The sequence below is a fragment of the Papio anubis genome, chromosome 1, assembly GCF_008728515.1.
Source record: "Papio anubis isolate 15944 chromosome 1, Panubis1.0, whole genome shotgun sequence".
Taxonomy (NCBI): domain Eukaryota; kingdom Metazoa; phylum Chordata; class Mammalia; order Primates; family Cercopithecidae; genus Papio; species Papio anubis.
The window spans coordinates 207,138,227-207,155,355 of record NC_044976.1 but is presented as its reverse complement, the minus strand read 5'-3'; the positions used below and the strand labels follow the sequence as shown (position 1 = coordinate 207,155,355).

Here is a 17,129-nt window from a genome sequence, read left to right as displayed (position 1 = left end):
TAAAAAAATGTTCAAATTATTCTGGCTATCTGAAAAGAGATCATACTCTAATAGTAATTAATCTCACTCTAAAAGAATTGTTAGTAAACAACTGAGTACACATCAAATTTCACATGAAATTTGCTCTAAATAAATACTTGTGCATTGTGAATATGGTAAAGGCATGTCTCACCTTTATATTATTCTTTAAAATGCTAATTTAAAAAGAATTTGATTTGGATCTTTGAAAAGAGACATTTTAATACCCAGAAAGGCATATATTATATTGTTGTTGCTACTTTTTGACATTCGCATATTTTCATAATTTAAAAAAATCCTGAGAAGGGACACCAGAATAGAAGACAACAGGCTGAGTCAGAATACCAGGTTGACTTTTAAAACTGCATCACAGGTTTTATAAATAAATGAATAATTTATTCACTGATATACAAGAATTTCCAAATAATAGTAAACGGTCACTGGATTGCCGAAACTACTTCTAACAATTCTTTCACCCACCATTAAAAAGTAGGTGTTATATAGATTTCCATCCATGTTTTTATTCTAAATGTACACTCTTCTCTTCTCCTTAGGTAAGCTCATTTATTCCTATTGCTGCAAATCTCGATATAGCCTTTTGATATAGTTTGGATCTGTGTTCCTGCCCAAATCTTATGTTGAAATGCAATCCTCAGTATTGGAGATGGGGCCTGGTGGGCGCCGAGTGGATCATGGGGCAAATTTTTCATGAGTGGCTTAGCAGCATCCCCTTGGTGCTGTCCTTGAGACCGTGAGATCTGGTTAAGTGTGTGTCACCTCCCTCCTCACTGCTCTTGTTCCTCCTCCTGCCAGGTGAGGTGCCTGCCTCTCTTTCACCATCTGCCATGATTGTAAGCTTCCTGGAGCCTCCCCAAAGGCAGATGCCCATGTTCCACTTTCTGTACAGCCTGCAGAACCGTGACTCAATTAAACCTCTTCTCTTCATAAATTACCCAGTCTCATATTTCTATATAGCAATGCAAGAATGGCCTGATTCACCTATAGACTAATGACTCTTAATATATATATATATTTAATTACTGATCACTTCATGTACATTTTTTGTTTTTTGAGACAGGGTTTCCCTTTGTTGCCTAGGCTGGAGTGCAGTGGCATGATCTTGGCTCACTGCAACCTTCGCCTCCCAGGCTCAAGCTATCCTCCCACCTCAGCCTCTCAAGTAGCTGGGACTACAGGTGTGTGTAACCACCCAGCTAATTTTTGTATTTTTTGTAGAGATGGGGTTTTGCCATGTTATCCAGGCTGATTTTAAACACTTGGGATCAAGTGATCCACCTGCCTCGGCCTCCCAAAGTGTTGGGATTACAGGTGTGAGCCTCTGTGCCTAGCCAACATTTTCTTATAGACACCTGTCTCTGTGTCCAAAAGACCCTAAAACCCATCTATCAAAAGAATACATCCTATCTGTATTTCAACTGGTGATATATATTTTTTCCAAAATTTGACCATCTCTGGTAATTTTCTTTAAAAATATATCATTTATTATCTTTAGAATTTTTAATAGAAAAGGCTTTGCAAGTAGGATAATGACTAATTAAAATACGTCCATTACCTTAATGTTTAAAGTAACATTATTTGTAGTACTATTTTAAAGAGAGATTAACTAATGTATAAATAGTAAATGTGGCTTAAGAATAAAACTTGGCTTACCTTGCCTTGTAAATGAATATTGCTGCGGATTATATCTCGTACTTCATCCTCAGTATCTTTCTGTCAAGAAATATATGTTACCTAAAAGGAGTCTTATATTGCATCAACTGTCACAAGTCAATAGAAACAATCCAAACCTTTTTTGAAATAGTATATGTCTAAGAAACACCTTTATAAAATTACATGCCACAAATTTGGCATGTAATTATTGAAATAATTTCTTGAGACTGCTTTAGCCAGAAGCAAGGTAATGACCTGCTTTACCTCCACAGTAAGGACATTAAAATTCAATGGAATCAAGTTTCCAATTCATAACAAGAAGGGGGTTTTCTTGGACTGAAATAGAAGTATATCTCCAGTATTCTTCCAAATCTCCACAAAGTCAGTTTAGCCCTTAATAACATCCTCCATGACCTAGTAATAGCAAGGGAAATGCAACTGAGAATGAAACTCTAGAGAACTGCCAATAGAGCTGCGTGATGCAGCCCACTCCCACAGCTTCCCCTCAATTCACTCATTTTAGAATATCAAATGCTGCATGTACAGTGACGAGCTTCGGTGATTCAATGCGGAATGCAGACTATGTCCTCCAATTTACATAAATATAAAATAGAAATTCCAGTGTGCAAAATACTGCATCCTTATTTGCATAGCTATGAAGAACAGAAACTTAGAGGACATTGTAAAATCTTGAGAACTTAAATCTTGCAGAGGAGAACAGCAGCTGATTTAAAAGTCAACACCTTATCTACCCACAGTTGGCACAATATATTACGCTTCTAACATTGAAAAATCACCCTTCATAAATTTGAATATACTTCTCATCACAAACTTTCTATAGAAGTTTATATGAAATCCATTTTTTTCACTAGCGGAGATTGGTTTGTATCTTTTCTGTTTGGTTCTTGAATGTGCCCCAGAGGTGATTAACATAACTTAGAAATAAAAACAGCCTCAAAAAAAAAAAAAAAAAAAAAAAAAAAAGAAGCAGCCTTTATGTTTGAGTCTTGGGACCTGTCTAGAAAACCTGCTTCATAAAACATATCATGCAAATGAAATATTGACACAGGGCAGTGAGACAAAGGAATCAAACACTGGGAGTCTGGAGGTCAGACGATCATTACTGCTGGGATGAAAAGGAGACTTACCAGGCTAAATCGATTTTTGGCTAGAGCAATGAGCTCCTGGTCCCCTGGGGCACAGATGTTCAACCCAATGGGCAGTAAGCGCTTCAGAGCTGCTACAATCAGAGAGGTCTGCATGGAATACCGATCTCCTTTGCGCTTCATTTTCTTCCTTTCCTGATCAGAAACAGCTGCCTATGGAACAAGAGAAGTGCTGGGATCTGAACCTGCTTCTCTCACATGTAGAACCACTACGACTCTTCTCTAACTTGTCACTTCGTCTTCCTCATTTTCTGCTGCTCCCTAGTTTTGAAAATCTTCCTGTCTTGAAAATAATTTTTCTCTTCCCATCTTAGCACCTTTTGCTAATTTTAAGTCCTGCCCTCAGATTCCTATTATAATTCACTGATATGCATTCCCATGTAATTTTTTGAAGAAAAATGAAAATTGTAATTTTAGGGAAGCAGATAAATATATTAAAATGCTATAGTAATTTCAGATGTGTGCTAATTTTCAATGCTTAAGAAAGAAATATAAGAATAAAGGTCTTATTTTTCCTTTGACAAATGCTTGCTTTGAAATATGTATACATGTATATGGTGTGTGTATGTGTGTGTGTGTGAGAGAGATCTAATATATCTAGAACAATTACAAAATGCATTTTTCTTTTATACAGTCTGCAAACTTGTCTTCTTAGAGCCTCAGTCCCTGTCTAATAGAAATAGAAGTAATATACTCATCGGAGTTTCATAAATACTCAGGACTATCTGGATAACCAGTTTACAATTGAATACTGCCATGTTACTCAAGGGCTCTCTCATGATGTTTTTGAGGCTTATGCTAGCAACACAGGGTCACCTTAAATGACAGAGTCTAACTTTCACTGGGTAATGAGTATTCTATCAAGAGGGCATGTTCTAATGTCAAAATGAAAATAATTGTGCCACATCCACTTATTTGTGCATGTCAAATATTTGGTAGCAGGAATTCAAACTTGCAACATAGTTCCATGATAATGAAATGATAAAGAAAAATGTTTTAATATTTACAAATATAAATACATTGTAATAGTCTTGGGCTACTGAGAAAAAAACAAAACAGAATTTAATATACAAATGATCTGTTTTACTTAACAGAAGGTAAAATATATCATAGCATGAGGTTGAAAGATATTTTTAGGATAGCAAAAGTAGTGAAACAAGTAAGTCACCATACAGCAATGGTAGCTTCTGTATTACGTTATAAAATTTATTGTGTAATAATTATACTATATATTGATATGTTAAACCTATAATTTTCTGAACCATAGCAGTAAGAATCACACTTCTGTTCCAAAAAGATGTGCTTATTGTATGAATCCCATTTTTATATGTACCAACTTATAAGAGATTATTCTAAGTTTATTAGGAAAAACATGATGAATAATTTGTACTGTTAAGTTGATTAATTCATTAAAAAATGGATCAGTCATTTAAAATGGGCTCTTTGTTCAAACGACAACATAACTAAAATGATAAAAATAATTACCCAAATGAAGAACCACTATCCGAAAAATTAAGCAAATTGATACAAATTATACAAACATACTTCTATCCAATACTAGTAATTTAGTTTCAGCAAAGCAACATCCCCAGTGTAGTCTAAATTGTATTGGTTTGGAGTTTTCCTAGTCTAAATTTGTTGGTGTTAGAGTTTTCATTGATTTTAACCTGGAAAGTTCTTTTGGTTTTATGGTCGTAGAGGCAGACGGAGCTTATATCTGGTTTAATATTTATAAATATTTGTGAGCTTATAATAAAAATAATCAACACTAAACGCATCTACAAATTACTCAATTTTGAGTAATACTAGGCAAATGAATTCCTACTTATACACAAACAATAATTTTGCTTTCCACCCGAGAAGAAATCTAGAACTGGAAAGAGTAGTAAATATTTGAATATTTATGGGTGATATCACTGTTAATATGAGGAAATTAAATCTATAAGCAATAAAATATCCTCCTGTACACACATATTGGGTATTTTTTGTTCATTTGTTTAGTGCCTATTTCCTCGCCAAACTATGTAGCTCCTTTGGGGCAGCTGCCAAACCTGTTTTGTCCTTTCTCTGTATTCAAAGCCAAGCACTGTGCCTTGCTCATAGGAGCAGCTTGATAATTTAAACAGAGCCGCCAAAGCTAATGAATTTGCACACTTTTTCATTTTCAATCTGAGCATTTGGATCAGTTATGAAGATGTAATAACATGGCCCATATGTGGGCATATTTAAGAAGGAAAGTGGGATAACCTGAGCCCTTTCTTAAATCAATCACCTGAGTGCTTTTTCTTTTTTCTTTTCTTTTTTTTTTTTTTTTGAGACAGAGTCTCGCTCTGTTACCAGGCTGGAGTGCAGTGGTGCGATCTCGGCTCACTGCAGTGTCCGCCTCCTGGGTTTAAGCAATTCTCTGCCTCAGCCTCCCAAGTAGCTGGGATTACAGGTGCCCACCACCATGCCCGGCTAAATTTTTTTGTATTTTTAGTAGAGATGGGGTTTCACCATCTTGGCCAGGCTGGTCTTGAACTCCTGACCTCGTGATCCACCTGCCTTGGCCTCCCAAAGTGCTGGGATAACAGGTGTGAGCCACTGCGTCTGGCCACCTGAGCCCTTTCTTAAATCAATCAATCAATCAATCAATCAATCAATCAACCTCTGCTTCTGCCTCATCTCTCTCACACACCCACAAACATACAAATATGATTGTAATGATTTCACATAAAATAGCCTTAAATTTAATAGTGGACCAGGAGAATAAGAAAGACATCAAACAGACTCTTTTTCAAAGATACTATTAGACTTGAGCAAAAGCAGTGCTATGGCTGCATAAAATGGGATAGTAGCAGGCTCCACCACCCTCTCTCCTCATGACCCATCTAGAAAAGACTCATTTTTCAATACCTATTCAAATCTTCACTTACCTCTGACATCTTTGACTATCTTATCAATTTCTTTGTCTCATACGTTTTCTAAGTACTTATTAACTATATGATTGTTAGATATCCAGTTGCACTTTAACTTTATCAATTTGTTACTACAGTTCATATCTGTTAAAATTTGTTGCATGCCTACAATCTGCAAGGCACAATACACACATTATTCTGATGTTTACAAGCCTCCATCAAGGTAAGCAACATGACAAGCATTTTGCTGCTACCAACAATGAGGTTTAAGATGAGTGAAGGGATTATGAAGTGGCAGAGTCAGCACTCCAGGCTGATCTGCCTCTGAAAGCCAAGCTCTCTCCTTTACCACATTATGAACGGGAAGCACAGTTTTAATCGGTTTCACAGGACCTTTCTGTGGGAACTTACAAAAAATGTTCTAATATTCCTACAATGAAATAGCCTACCAAAAAAAAAAAAAAAAAAACCCACAAAAAGATACCTTTTTGTATTTTAGATATAGTAATTATAAAAATGAGCCTAGCTTTAAATGTCCAAGGCCTGTGATTATATTTCGACAGGAAATGAAATCTTAAGAAAAAAATAGAGTACAATTGTGTAATGCAACAGGCAAAACCCACCTTTTCTCACACCCACAAATAAACACAGAGAACCTGTAATAAACGCTATCTATCAATGCTATCTATCTATCTATCTCTCTCTCTCTCTCTCTCTCTATCTATCTATCTGGTTTTTTTGTTTGTTTGTTTTTGTTTTTTTTTTGAGACGGAGTTTCACTCTTGTTGTCCAGGCTAGAGTGCAATGGCACAATCTCGGCTCACTGCAACCTCCACCTCCTGGGTTCAAGCAATTCTCCTGTCTCGACCTCCTGAGTGGCTGGGATTACAGGTGCCCGCCACTACGCCAGGTTAATTTTTCATATTTCTAGTAGAGACGGGGTTTCACCACATTGGCCACGCTGGTCTCAAACTCCTGACCTCAGGTGATCTGACTGCCTCGGCCTCCCAAAGTGCTGGGATTACAGGCGTGAGCCACCGTGCCTGGCCTGGTCTATGTTTTTTAAAATAAGTTACAAAAACCCCAAGTTTCATAAGACAAGTTAGGAAAATTTCAAACATGTTATTACAAATTTCAGCAATGCTAGCCATATAATGTGGTGCCACTGTGGATTTCGTACCACTGCAACAGTGAGTCAGTAAATGCAAAGTAAAATAAGATACATTTTTTAAAAGCCCAATGACCACATTTATAAATTCTTTAAAATCAAATTTTATTTCATCCACATTAATTAGGTAGCTACTAGGCACCAAGCACTGCATTGAGCTTTAGAGTTATCAAGTGAATGACATATGTTTCCTGCCCTTGAGGGACAGATATCTAAGTCACAGATGGGCTGCAGAACAAGGGGCCACGTGCCCTGCTAGGAGAAACCAAGGGCTAAGAGGGCACATGGGAAAGCAGAAAGAGAAAGGCTTCGCTGTAGAGAAAGCAGTCATATGCTATTCTGTTGGTGCAAAAGTAATCACAGTGTTTGTCATTGAAAGTAATAGCAAACACCGGGGTTACTTTTGCATCATAATACATATAGCTCTGTCATATGCAAACTGACATACTGAGTAAAAGTCAACTAAGGTCCACTTTTCACAGTGATCACCACCATTACACATATCCCTGAGGGTTTCCATGCCACACATAGGTGGTCCCTTTCTTTCCTTATGGCCAATTTTCTATGCACTGGCCTCTCTCTGCCTTGTGAGCTATGTACCTTTTGCTCTATGTCAAAATGAGGTCCCTTCTCCCGGATCACCATATTCTAGACTGGCCTGCTGGCTTCAATCTATTTTCTATTTAGAAAATAGTTTTGGAACTGGCACTGCATACAAACAGTGATTATCCCTTGCTTGAGTGACTGGCTGAAGACTGATAGGAATCACTTGTCCTCTGGTTCCTGTTTCTACTTGCATTTGGTCTAAATCTGTTTGAAAGGAGTTCCTTTTTCCTTGAGAACTCTGCAGGGTGGCTCTCTCTGCTGCTTTGATGCCTCAGGCAGATGGTTTGAGATCTTGTTACAAGAATCCCTGAAGCACTCAGCATCTCTCCCTTCTCAGCATTATGGGGGAAACAATTCTGCATCCACTCCGCCTCATAGGTAACACCTACGGCAATCCTCCTGTTAACCACTCTCGGCACTAGGCTTGGGTCCTTCATGCCATCCAGGTTCAGCAGAGCCCCCAATAATGCCGAAAAACTGCAGTTCCTGTGCTTCTATGGCAGACATAATTACTCTCAGATCTGTCCACATACTGAAACATGTGGACATCATGATTTCTTGAGCACAACGATATAAAACATGAATGTGTTGACTCTATTGTTTGAACTAGAAACATTATTTCAAGCAAAAAAAAAGTGTATTATACCTACGTGATATAAAATTACAAATAATTTTTTTAAACTTTTAAAAATAAAGAAGCTAAGTATAATCAGTAATTTCTAAAAATTTCAACATTACTATTATTTTCTTTCTTTCTTTCTTTTTTTATAAAAATGGTCTCACTCTGTGGCCCCAGTTGGAATACAATGATGTGATCATAGCTCATTGCAGCCTTGAACTCCTGGGCTCAAGCAATCATCACACCTCCGCCTCCTTAAGTGGCTAGAACTACAGGTGTGTGCCATCACACCTGGCTAATTTTTTAACATATTTTGTAGACATAGGGTCTTACTATGTTGCCCAGGCTGGTCTCGAACTCTTGGCCTCAAGCAGTCCTCCCACCTCAACCTCCCAAAGCCCTGAGAATTACTATCATTTTCTATACGTTTTGTCTCAGAGTACTATAAGTCATATATTTAAAAAAAAAAAAAAAAACTCAATTTTTTAGTTTGAGAAAATTTGTGGGTCAGAAATGTTAAAATTAAGAGGCTCTTACCCATTACTTCCCTTTTTTCTTCTTGCAAATAAGACTAAACTGTGTTACTATTAGCCAATGTTTATGGATGTCTCACTCTACGTTCTACAATGTGCAGTGCTTTGAGAGCATCTTTGAGAATCACTGGACTCGACTGATGGAAAAGAAGGAAAAGGATGTCTGTACAGGAATACACAGACTTCTCCTGGCATTAGCTTCTAGTTCATGTGCTGTCAGGTCAAACACATGGCATTCAAAACTCTAAACAAGACTAGGCCTATCAAGCAATGCCATTCTATTTCCCTGGTGACAGATCACAGAGCAGGCCTGAGGATGAGGTGACTTCTGGAGGTCAGTGGAGTGGGTGTACCCAAGCTACTCTGTTGCCAGAATGTATTGAGTCAGTAGAGGCTAATTTCCTCTGCCTGAGTACCACTCATTTTTGGATCTTTGGCCATTTGGCTGCCAAATATCACCACATGTAATATATTTATTTCTCATTTAGCAGGAATTACATATACAAAGCCCTTTAAACATGCTGTAAATGGAAGCTCCTCCCCTCCCCAATACGATAGAGAAAACAAAAATCTAGAAAGATACTTCCCACTTCATGTGTGAGAACCTGGAATTCGTCCATGTGGCTTTTAAATAATGCAGCGAATTTATTTTGAGGTCTGTTTATTTGGTACACACAAGCACACAAATATTCACACCTGATGGATACATAGTGTTGACGTGTTAAACACACATTATACTGACTGATAATTTTGTGAGTGGGGTGTGGTGTGTGCGTGTGTGTGAAGAATGTCTTTATTCTGTTGCTCTGACATCTTGGAGAATTGCTAATCCTGGGGAGACAGCAGTCCCTCCCATGGTTAGGCAATTCCTAGAGAAGGAAATGGGTTCCTTGGTCCGGGGAGCTTGCTTTTTGTATACAAATCAACTAATCCAGAGCCCACACTGACCCCCACCTCCCCCATGGGGCTCTTATACTCTGGGCTACTATCCACCTGCCCTAATCACTCTGGGACTAGGTACCAGGCAACCAAGAACAGCCTCTCTGATGTGGAGCCCCTGAAAATTATTCAAATTAGCCAATCAGAAACCCATTTGCCATGCCTTGTCCATTCCTTCCAGTGGAGACCATGAGGCAAGCTCTCACCCACGTCTTCTCCTTGCTTTCTCTGCCTCCTGACCAACCCTGACCCCTCCCCAACAGCCCTGCTTGGCATGGCATGCCTCCGGTTTCCAGGGATCTGTCAGTAGAAATGACTTCCTTCATGACAGTCATTTCCCATCTGCATGTCTTAACCACACCTGATTCAAACAAATTCCAGTAACCTTAAAACAGCTTGCGTGTTTTAACCAATTTATAACATTACCAAATCTATCAGATTCCAGTTACAAATCTTCGAAAATCTAAAAAAAAAAAAGACCAATTCATGAAAGTCACATTCGGATATTTTCTAGAAGAGTGAAACAGTTTATAGTCATACCTTGGACATCTTGGACTTGGTATCAGTAATAAGGAAAGACATATTGTTGATTTCATTCTGTACAACGAAGTTCTGCTCTTCTCTTTTGAAATTCTGAGAAGTTGCAAAGGAAATTTCAGTTAAAACCACTTAAAGAAGTCTTTGTAATTAGAGGTTACACAGAACCTGCAAGCTTTTACAGAGATAAGTATTAATTTGATATATAAGAAACATCAAAAAAGGATACAAGTATTTCTTGAGTATCTAATGAGGGTACTTGGCTGGGAGCAACAGTTCTGTGAACTAGATATGAATATGCACATTGCAAAGATGGGAAAACTAAGGTTCAGAAAATGTAATTGCAAGATCACACGTTTACCAAGGAGTAGCATGAATATTCAAACCCTGATTAGCTGGTGAAAGGCATATACTGATTCCTAAGATTAATTAACCTAGACTTTCCAAGGACGCATAGAACTATGATGTAACTTTCTATTCTGTCAGATTTGTTACCTCTTTTTAAAATACCATATCATTATTTATTCCCTTTTAATTTGGGAACATAAAAAGACTAGCAAAATCAATTTATCTTTAAATATTTGGGGAAAAACATAACACATTAGCCAATTTATGTTTATATTAATATATGCCCATGAGATTCAAAAGTACATATTCAGATATTTTTGCTTATTCTTGAAAGTATTATTAGATGTTCATCTGAAAACCTACTGATTATGATAAATACTCTTGTTCCAAACTTTAATCTTGTACCTAAATCTAAAGACACTTCTTCAGCATTTTAATGATTGAGGAAGCTGAAGATTTGCAGTTCTTCAAATAAAAATATACAGTTTTTTTTTTTTTTTTTTTGAGACAGAGTCTTGCTCTGTCGCCCAGGCTGGAGTGCAGTGGCGCAGTCTCGGCTCACCGCAAGCTCCGCCTCCCAGGTTCACACCATTCTCCTGCCTTAGCCTCCCCAGCAGCTGGGATTACAGGGGCACGCTGCCACACCCGGCTAATTTTTGTATTTTTAGTAGAGACGGGGTTTCACCGTGTTAACCAGGATGGTCTCAATTTCCTGACCTCGTGATCCGCCTGCCTCGGCCTCCCAAAGTGCTGGCATTACAGGCATGAGCCACTGCGCCCCGCAAAAATATGCAGTTTTTAGTAATTTTTTCCTGGTATCCCCCTATTTTCCCATTAGGCATTCTAGGTGAAGTAACCCAACAGGAAAAACAAGAGGCAAAAAGCAAAAATTCATCTTTGTTCTTTGGCAACTCAAAATGGACTGATTTCTTCTGGAATTTATTTATTCATTCATTCATTCATGTATGTATTTAGGGACAGGGTCTGGCTCTGTCACCCAGGCTGGGATGCAGCTTGCAATGATAGGGCACTGTAGCCTCAAACTCCTGAAGTCAAGCAATGTTCCCACCTGTCACTGGGCATGCATATCTATCTATCTATCAGTCTGTCTGTCTATCTACATATCTAATCTATTTATCTTTTTAGAGTGGATTTTGAATTTTCCTTCATAATACCTTGGATGATCTATTGCATCCCCCAAACGTGAGTTACACAGGATAAATAAATTTGTATCCTTGTGAAGATACAAATTTGCATGTTAAGAAATCATTATTTCATATATCCTTTCTGAGTGATTGTTTTTATGTATGTTTTTATATAAAGTTTCCTATTAAGTTTGACAGACTCCTCAGATATAGGCAATAAATAATATTTATTATCCCAAATATTAAATGTGAATACTTTATTTAAAAATAATGTGTTCAAAGTAATTTGATTTGAACACATAATATTTTACAGTCTGATGAAGTAAACTGGTAAGATAGCTCAGATGATAAAACTGAGGTTGAAATTTTTATTTTTATTTTCTGTCTCCCATTTACAGAGTGACATAGAATTATAATAGATATAAAAATTCTAAACTTTTAAAATAATTCAGGATAATCATCAATGCTGAATTACCTATATTCTGCTAGTTACTGAAAATAAATGATAGAATACTACACAATTCTTATGATAGAATATTATACAATTCTTATGATTAAAATCTTTTCCAGATTTAAAAATGTATAGTTCCACTTGCACTATACAAAATAGTGAAAATTCACCAAATATGTCCTTTAGAAATTCTATCAACAGGATTGTCAGTAGAAAGAAGCTTTATTTTAAAAGCCAACAGATTCTAAAATGTGAGCCAAACTAAATTCCTGTAGATGTAAAGTGTGTGAAGATAAAACAAATTTATGGAAGCAGTACCTTTACAAGTAATATGAGTGTGTGTTATTGTTGGAAATCGCTAGTCTATTTAAGCACATCTCAAACTGAGTACTGCATATTAAGAGAACAGAATGCCAAGAGATAGGGAAAGCTAAATAGTAAAAACAGTACATCTTAATGTAACGTCAATATTAGTCTAAAATTTAGGGGCAAATTGAAAATATGTTTATGGAGTGCAATTAAAAATTCCTGTGATTTTTTTAAGAAGATAAATTGCAAAACTCAAAAGAGGGTTTATATTCCCTCAAACTCCTCAGGGGAACCTATCCTCTCTCCTCAACTGTTAAATGAAACCTAGGAGGCAAGTAAGCAGGTGCCTACCAAACAGTAAGCATGATCTGTCAATATTTTCACACTCACATGGGATTTCGACCAGTAGATAAAAACTTCTGCCACCATGCGGAAGAGCTCCTCTGCTTCCGGGTTAGGCTCCTTCAGCCACTTTGCCCTGGATCACATAATAAATAAAGCGGTTTCACAGCTACTCCTTAAAGTTAATTTAAAAAAAAATCACCCTCCTAAAGTTAAATGTACTGACCACAGAACTCATGGTGGTTTCAGCATAGAGCTGTAACATTAAAAAAAAATTTAAACATCATAACTGTCAAACTGTTAACTTTTACATGCCAAATCAGAATGAAATGACCAACTTTGATTTTAAGACGTTTTAATTTTAAGCCGAAAATTAACTTACCTATAAACAATTAATTATGTTATCATTACCAACAAGCTCATGGCCAAATAGTGAATGAAGCGATTCAAGAAGGACATGTGAGCCAAGAAAGGTTATCACTGAATTGGGGAAATTACTAAATTACTTTTGATCATACCTGTTATAGTCCACAAATCTAATCAAGAGAGGGTAGAAGGCATAGAGATCTCTGGCCAGCGTGGTGAACTCATCTAGGATGAGGAGTTCAGCCTCTGACATGTCCCCCCTGGCCTCAGCTTTCAGGTGGTCTTCCTCAGACACCACCATGGCTGCCTTTTTCTTGAGTTTCTCCATTAACGGCAAGAAATGAGTTTTCAAGAGCTGAGGTTTCACTTTATTTATTATAGGCTGGGAAAACACTGTTTAAAGACAGACATTAGTATTCTGCTCTGTATAACCATTCATTAAAATGATGCGAGATTATAATTATAATTGCAACATGATTAAAGCCTCCTTCTCCAGCACATGACTTCCTTAAGGGTACAGCTCATGCCTCAGCCATTTTTCTAGTCCAAGCTCTAATTGCATAGTTGCTATTACAAAAAAATGATTACTAAGTTGAATTCAATGATCTTCCTTGTTTTTAGAATAGATTGATAGCTAATTTAGAATGGAAAAAAAGATTTTCAGTCATTTTGGAAATCATTTTCACACAATAAATAAAATCCCCAAATGGAAAAGTTTCCCCTAACCCTTAGAATAGGAACAAGCTCTGCTACATAATTACTACATGAGACTACATGCAGTTATCTCATTTTAACTATCCCCATCCTTGGCCCAATGGAAGAGTTAGAGTACATGGAACACTGCTCTCTTATTTAATAATAACCATAGTTATTAGTAATAGTTCTAAACTTGATTAGGCCATTTTTAAAAATTATTTTTCCCCTGAAGGTAACATATATGCATTGGGGAAAGGTACACAAGAGAAAAGTTAAAGTCAACCATAATCATCTATCCAAATTAATACGTCATTGCTGCATTTCTTTGGAGTTTTAATCAGTAGATACATTCATATACATATATATTACACACATAACATTCTGAATTCGTTGTTTTAAAACCTCTTCATTTTGCCCTTCATAATATGAGGATTTCCAGGGCATAAAACACTGTTGGAACTTTAACATTTAAAGATGACATAATATTCTGGCATGTAGATGTACACAACTTATTTAGCCATATTCTAGTTATTGGATACTTAGATTGCTTTAAACTTTTCAATATAAATAATGCAATAATTGTAGATATTAGACTACATTTTTTTGGTTTACCCATTTTTTGGTTTAGCCACAGATGGCTAAAAGTGGATTGCTAAAAGTTGAACGTTTTATTTTTGTCTCTGGCTATAGACTCATTAGTTTTTCCTGCTGTGTTTATTGATTAATCTTACAGAGACTGACAAGTCAGAAAAATATTTACTTAAAAGTAGTAACTATTTAAAATAAACCCAATGCCTGTTTTTATCTACATTAAACAACAGCATGACAAATAATGCTATTTTTGAGTAAAGAAAATATTAATAAAAATCGTGATGGGAAAATTCTAGTTTATATATTTAAAATTCTTTTGGAAATAAAACAGATTTAAGTGGTACAATGTCTTCTTCTGATTCTTACCTGCTAGCCTCTTCATCCAGGCTCCCTCATCAATCCCCAAGTTATTATATATGATTTTCAATATGTTCCCTAGAAGTGTGTTCATGTGCTCTGAGTTCAGGGCTGTGCAGCACATCTCGGCCCGTTCTGGATTGTTCTCAGGCCCATGCTCCCACCAACGAGACATGTAGCTGCAAAGCATGGGCAGTATGACTTCCATCACATGTGGCATTTGAGTGTAGCGAATGCCGGACTCAGCTAATTCCACGATTTCTTCCATGAGTTTCTCCAAAGACGGTATATTTGGACAAACATCTTCCACATTAGTTGGCAAACTGAGAGCTGGAGAAGTACACATAAAAAATGGATTATATTCAAAGAAAGTACTGAGATGATATGGCAGATTTCCACAGGCAACTATTGCATTTTGGACTTCAAAACTTAGCAAGATCTGGCATGCCTTTAACTGGCTCCTTCTCCTGTTTTTCAAGGTAGCTATTTCAAAGCTTCTGTTTCCTCCAAGTTCCTACTGTACCAACACTCCCAGAAAACAGCCATTCCTCCTACTTCACAGCAAACAAGAGTATCAAATATTTCCTCCTCTACCTTTGCTGCTCTCATGACCTACAAGCCATTTGACTGGCTCCACACTGGCCTCCTTTCCCCGTCCCTGAGGACGTTTTGAAGTCCCCCACTCACGGCTCCACCGAATACCCGATGCCTTGCTCAGGCCTGTATTTTCAGCCCTCTAATACCTCATACCCAGCAGATACTCAAATCTTTCCCGGATTACTTAGCTTTCCAGGCACTCTCCATCCGCAGGAACAAAGCTGCTTTTCACTGCGCAGCAAAATCACACTTTACAACTCATCTTTCCAACGGTTCAGTGGCATTGCATATCCCTGACCAAATTCCCTTTTCCTAAAACTCCCTTCTTTCTTAACATCAATGTGCCCAGCCTTTCTGGCTCTCTCTGAACGTTGTCAGTGTCCTTACTGACTCTCTTCTCCTTGCTGAACTTTGTTGTTGTTGTTGTTGTTGAGACGGAGTCTTGCTCTGTTGCCAGGCTGCAGTGAGGTGGCACGATCTTGGCTCACTGCAACTTCTGCCTCCCCGGTTCAAGCGATTCTCCTGCCTCAGCTCCTGAGTAGCTGGGATTACAGGCACGCAGCACCGTGCCCGGTTAATTTTTGTATTTTTAGTGGAGACAGGGTTTCACCATGTTGGTCAGGCTGGTCTTGAACTCCTGACCTCGTGATCCACCTGCCTCGGCCTCTCAAAGTGCTGGGATTACAGGCGTGAGCCACCACACCTGGCCCTTGCTGAACTTTTAAATGCTGATTATCTTTAGGAATCTATCTTTGATTCTCTTCTTGTTTTTGGTTTGCATGTTCATCTAGACAATTTTGGCCAGTCTTTCTGCTATAAGCTAATATCTCTAAAGCCATGTTTCTTAGAAACTGTTCTGACTCATCCTGGATGTCTCAACCGCAACTAAAACACAATGGGTCTAAATTTAAACTTCTCCTTTTCTCTCCAGCCTATCTTGAGCATGCACTAACTTGGTGGGGACATTATCCAGTCAGTCACCCAGGCAAGAAACCTGGGAGAACGTCTAGGCTGCGATGCTCCCTCATCTGCCACACGAGATGACTCTCCCTCTAGGAGCTCTCACAATCAACACACATACATGCTGTCCAAGGGGCCTGCTCAGTCACCTTGCTCTTGAATTACCACCTATTCTAATTGCTGACTTATAGCTATTCATGTTCCTTATTGTTGTCAGGATACATTTCTGAAATGCAAATCTACTCATTTTACCTTTTTTTTTTTTTTGAGACAGAACCCTGCTCTGTCGCCCAGGCTGGAGTACAGTGGTACAATCTTGGCTCATCGCAACCTCCACCTCCTGGGTTCAAGAGATTCTCCTGGCTCAGCTTCCCGAGTGGCTGGGATTACAGGTGCCCACCACCACACCCGACTACTTTTTTTATTTTTAGTACAGATGGGGTTTCACCATGTTGGCCAGGCTGGTCTCGAACTCCTGACCTCAGGTGCCTGCCTCCGCCTCCCAAAGTGCTGGGGTTACTGGTGTGAGCCACTGCGCCTGGCTCATTTACCTTTTTAAAGCCAGTAAAAGGATTCTATTTGCCACTGGTACAGTCCCCATTCCTCACCCGACATAAAAAGCCTTCCTCCCCTCTTTCTGGCTTTCTATTATTATCTCATCTTTCACCCTTTACTCTCCTGAACACTATCTCCACCACATTAGAATGCTTGAAGTTTCTCCTCATGTAGCAGAGTTTCAGTCTTCCTAATTTCAAGACTCATCTTGTATCAGCTTTGTGAAGTCTTTCCAGGTGTTCCTGGCTAAAACTGCCT

The 17,129-nt window shown here is 38.0% G+C and overlaps 1 protein-coding gene across 13 annotated transcripts in view; it reads right to left on the bottom strand.

Annotated features, from left to right (window-relative positions):
* RYR2 (ryanodine receptor 2) overlaps positions 1 to 17,129 on the bottom strand; it is a 785,691-nt gene that overhangs the window by 111,165 nt on the left and 657,397 nt on the right. For all 13 annotated transcript variants that reach the window (XM_021934115.2, XM_021934128.2, XM_021934136.2 and 10 more), the window contains 6 exons: positions 14,769 to 15,089; positions 13,268 to 13,508; positions 12,798 to 12,885; positions 10,158 to 10,250; positions 2,838 to 3,008; positions 1,690 to 1,749 (listed from right to left, as the gene is read on the bottom strand). In XM_021934115.2, the coding sequence (XP_021789807.1) occupies positions 1,690 to 1,749; positions 2,838 to 3,008; positions 10,158 to 10,250; positions 12,798 to 12,885; positions 13,268 to 13,508; positions 14,769 to 15,089 (974 nt within the window). The remainder of the gene's footprint in view (positions 1 to 1,689; positions 1,750 to 2,837; positions 3,009 to 10,157; positions 10,251 to 12,797; positions 12,886 to 13,267; positions 13,509 to 14,768; positions 15,090 to 17,129) is intronic.